We start from the raw sequence: 4,964 nt of genomic DNA, 5'->3' as shown, positions 1-4,964 counted from the left end.
TTTTGAGCGTGGCCGTTGCCAGTACCGCCTGACTGGCTCCCGTAGGATTTTCGAGTGAGATCGTTGCCAGTGCCCCTGGACTGGCTTGTGCAGGTGGCACATAAAAGACACCATTTCGAGCGTGGCCGTTTTCGTGCGGGTGACACGTAAAAGCACCCACTACACTCTCTGAGTGGTTGGCGTTAGGAAAGGCATCCAGCTGTAGAAACTCTGCCAAATTAGATTGGAGCCTGGTGTTGCCATCCTGTTTCACCAGTCCTCAGTCAAATCGTCCAACCCATGCTAGCATGGAAAGCGGACGTTAAACGATGATGATGATGATGATGATGATAACAAATATCTGTAATGATATCAGTATAATGCACATGGCCATAATTACATAATATTTTCAATAATAAATGTATTAGTATAACATTCTACAGTGAATTTGATAAAATTTTCTGGCTTCATAATTACCAATCTGTGATGCTCTACAATGATAACCAAAATTATCCTGAGCCAAGTAACCCTGTCTCTTCCTGGTTAACAGTACTAATACCAATTTTAAAGTGTGAAACTTTCTAAAGGTAATCAAAATTCTTGCTAATCAAGGAAACTTTCTCTAGCTGTCTAGTTGCAGATATTCCAGTCTAAGAGTATAAGGCTCTCCAATAATAATGAAAAGAAACCTTGTCTCACTGGCTATCTAACTGTAGAAGAGACTAATATATGTATGTGATTATCTCCAATGGTAACCAATCTAAAGCTCTATAATGATAACATAAGGCCTCTTAAAACAAAAGACCCTGTTTCTTTAATTGCAGTAGTATTGATCTAAAAGTGTGGTCACACTAAAATAAGAAACATTTATGAAGAAACTGTAAATAGCTTGTAATTTACATTATATTGGCTGCTGGTTTAATTTCCTTGGACACCAACCCACTCATACAAATGTGTTGATATTTATATTAAAATCCCATGAAAGAGATAAAATTTCAGTTAGTCATTATGTGTGTAATATATATTGGGCTGAAAGTGACCAATATCAAAACCACATCATCTGTTGTACCTTTCCTTTTTTAAGATGGTGGGGTATGATATGAGGCAGGTTTGGCTGTTATTTCTAGCTGGTTGACTGAATATATAGAGACACCGAAGTTGACTAGATATCTAATATATAATACATTATTATTGTTTAGCTCTAATGAAGCAAACCTATGATTAAAGGCATTCCAACCATGGCCATTCTGTCTTTTTTCATTCAATCAATGTATTTAGATTTATAATTATGCAGTGTCTCCTTCTAATGGAAAATGGACGTTAAATGATGATGAAAATGATTTTGATTATATTGAAAATTAATTGAAATACAAGCAGTCTCTTCATTAGAAATATAGTAACAAATGTGGTAAAATTCTAGCTTACAGTTCACACATTTAACTGGGTACATTATTGTATAGATTAAGTGCATCTGTTCCCTTATCTAGGTAAATCTTGAATATACTGGATATATGAATAATCGATTTAAACTGAACTCCTTCATTGGTTCTTGGAAATGATGATGATGGTAGCAGTAGAGGTTGTGAAGAAGATTATGGTAGTACTGGTGAAATTGATGATATGATGAAGACAACTGTTAACAATAACAGTGTTGATGATGATGACAATGATGTTGTTGATGTGGTGTTGGTGGTGAGGATAATGGTGATAGTGCTGATAAAGATGACATGATGGTGGTGATGGCAATGGTGTTGATGAAGATAATGATGGTGGTGGTGACAGTGATGATGATGACATGTTTATAAGGGATAAGATAATAATGATGATAATGATGGTGGTGAACATGATGAATAACGATGGTGAGAATTAGTTAATTAATTGTGACACTAAAATAAAATCCAAACCCTGGGGGTCTGTGTCAGCAACAATTAATCAAAAAGGAAATTTTGCTGAATATCGAATAATCAAATAAAATCAATTGACATGAGGAGTAGAAAAAAAAAATCTATCATTTCTAACTCTTGGTCAGTAGAAGAAGACATAGTCTCTATTGAAGGATTTAAGAACCTGGAGAGTTAGATTCTTTTTACTTCTGATGCCAATTGATTTTATTTGTTCTAAGAAAGAACTGCTTTAATTTTGAGAACATACCTTGAGGTCAGTAGACACTGGAAACCGCTTCCACTCATTAGTAGCCATATTGAATAACCATATCTGTGGTCCAGATGTTTTATTCTGATAATTAGAGTCTGTCACATAGAGTTGACCATTATCAATAGTTAACCCATTAGGGCTACTTAAATCTTCACTCTTGAGAATTTCAATCTCAGAACCATCCAAAAATGCTCTGGCAATCTTTGGTTCTGTACCCCAGTCAGTGTAATACAGGTAGCTGAAGTTTTGAAAGGAAAAAATTGATAATTTAAAACAACATACGAAAATATAGGAAATAAATCAATATAGTACATAAGCTAAAGATGGCAAAATATTTTAACCAGGCATGTCAAAATCTTAATATCTTTAATACTTAACCCTGCTATTGAAATGTCACATTCTCTACAACAAGAAACTTGTTCTGCTCTGGCCCTTTTCCCTCATACTTTATCCCTCTCCTCTTACTTATCTCCTAACAATAGTACACACCCACCTCATTGGGGTTTGTACTGTTGCAGACTACATGGTGATCTTATAGTGCAGGTGGCATGAAAAATGCACCTGGTACTCACTATAAGGTAGTTGGCAACAGGAAGTGCATTCAGCTGTAGAAACCATGCCAAAGCAGACACTGGAGCACAATGCAGTCTTTGGGCCCACTGATTCTGTCAAACCATCCAACCTATGCCAGTAAGGAACATGGGTGTTAAATGGTAATGATAATAATATATCTATCTTAATTTTAGATTAATTGCTTATAAAAAGCTCAATTATGGTGAAGCTAAACAATAATAAATGAATAATATTAATAGTAATAGTAGTAGCAGTAGTGGTAGTAGTTGCAGCAGCAGCAGTTTAGTCACAAGTCAGCCTTAACCCTGTAGATTTATGATCAAAAGCACCATAGTAGTGATCAACCTATCTTTTATTCAAACATATTGTATCCAATGTGTTCTTCCTTTCTTCTTCTTTTTCTAAAAATGATAATGTGTGATTTGAGAGAGATTTGGCTGCTATGTCTAGTTGGTTGAATGATCACATAGGCTCCCAAGTAGGCACAAATGCCTGGAGTTTGTAATATAATATATTCAGTCGTTGTTATTTAGCCCTAAGTCAGCGTTGATTAAGTAGCTTATAGTTAGCGGCAGTCAAATATGGTCAGCCAGTCAATTTTTACTTAGAGATAGGGTATCTCAGAACTCTAAACTATTCAATACATCCTTGCTTTTTTGTTTTGTTTTGTTTAAAGCTGGTGAGGAATAATTTGAGGGTAGCAAATCAAGCAACCATAGGGATGTTCCCTTGCTGGCTTGTCAAAAGATCTGTTAGCAGTTTTAGTGCTAAAACTGTTTTAAAATGTTAAAACTGTGAAAGAAGTAATGAGGGAATATTTAAGCAAGTTAACTTGTAATAACCATCATTAAATTAGTGTTAACTCATTTAATGCAGGAAGAATCATTACAAGGCTAATCAGAAATAATTATGTACTGAGCAAAGAAAAACAAAAAACAAGTAAATTATTTCTTCTATTTTCTTAAAAACTCTTTTACTGGCTTCAGTCACTAACTGTTGCTATGTTGGGGCATCACCTTGAATGTTTAGTTTTTTTAGTCAATCGTATCAACCACAGTACTTCATTCATTCTTTTATAGATCTCTGTTTCTTGACATTACCCTGCTACTTGTATTGGAGCTTGAACCAGAGAAGGAAAACTGAAAATAAGAGGTGGGTGCTATTGTTACAACACTACAAGTCAAAGCTCAGAGGATAACTAGGTCAGAAGCATAGACAATGATCCTCACAGTCACCAAATTCAGACAGGGGTCAGTGAGACAGATATGAAAGCAAGAAGATGAGACCTCACCTCCTCCAGTATAGAGCTGACCAGAGGCTGTCAGCAGCATGATGGGCTGAAGCCTAGAGAAAGAAGGGAAACCACTGAGGACAACAAGAATGGGGGGAAAAAAAAGTGAAAAAGAATCCATCTTCAAGGAAAAGCTAAACTTCCGGGTTGTCCAAAATGAAAACCATGATCTATAATGGAAATACCAAAAAACCTAAAAAAAAAAGAAACAACTACTGTATCATCATCATCATTTAACGTCCGCTTTCCATGCTAGCATGGGTTGGTCGATTTGACTGGGAACTGGCGAACCAGCTGGCTACACCAGACTCCAATCTGATCTGGCAGAGTTTCTACAGCTGGATACCCTTCCTAACGCCAACCACTCCAAGAGTGTAGTGGGTGCATTTTACGTGCCATGGGAAGAGGGCCAGTTTGGCGGTACTGGCAACGGCAACACTCATATGGTGCTTTTTACATGCCACCTGCACAGGAGTCAGTGTAATGTTTTGTTCACATGCCACCGGCACGAATGCCAATAAGGCATCCATCCAAAGATCATAGATAACTGATAGAAACCCAAACAATGGTTTAATGATAATAAGAAGGAAAACTATGTACTATCCAGAGGATGTAGGAGACCTTGCAGTTTGGACAAAATTGATGATGCTCTTGGCAAATTTCAAAGGATCCAATACAAGGCAAGTCAGAGAGGAAGGTGGTCAGAGTGGCTGCTCACCTCTTAGTTTTTTTTCACTTAACCTTTTATTGTATGAGACATTTTGCATTACATGTTTAGATCTTGTGGCCAGCGATTATAAGAAGAGTTGAGGGGGGATGTAGTTAATCACATCAACCACAGTACTAGACTGGTATTCTTTTCTATCAACACCAGAGGAATGAAAGGCAAAGCTGATCTCAGCAGGATTTGAATCCAGAATGTAGACAGAATAAATATATTGCAAAGCATTTTATATATGTATATATA

The 4,964-nt window shown here is 36.5% G+C and overlaps 1 protein-coding gene across 2 annotated transcripts in view; it reads right to left on the bottom strand.

The window, feature by feature from the left end:
* Nucleotides 1–4,964, bottom strand: part of LOC106873594 (low-density lipoprotein receptor-related protein 6) — a 699,058-nt gene that overhangs the window by 58,658 nt on the left and 635,436 nt on the right. For both annotated transcript variants that reach the window (XM_052965592.1, XM_052965587.1), the window contains exon 11: nt 2,131–2,371. In XM_052965592.1, coding sequence (XP_052821552.1) covers nt 2,131–2,371 — 241 coding nt within the window. The remainder of the gene's footprint in view (nt 1–2,130; nt 2,372–4,964) is intronic.

Source organism: Octopus bimaculoides, chromosome 1, assembly GCF_001194135.2.
Source record: "Octopus bimaculoides isolate UCB-OBI-ISO-001 chromosome 1, ASM119413v2, whole genome shotgun sequence".
Lineage (NCBI taxonomy): Eukaryota > Metazoa > Mollusca > Cephalopoda > Octopoda > Octopodidae > Octopus > Octopus bimaculoides.
The sequence above is the reverse complement of the archived record's forward strand: the minus strand, read 5'-3'. Positions and strand labels throughout refer to the sequence as shown.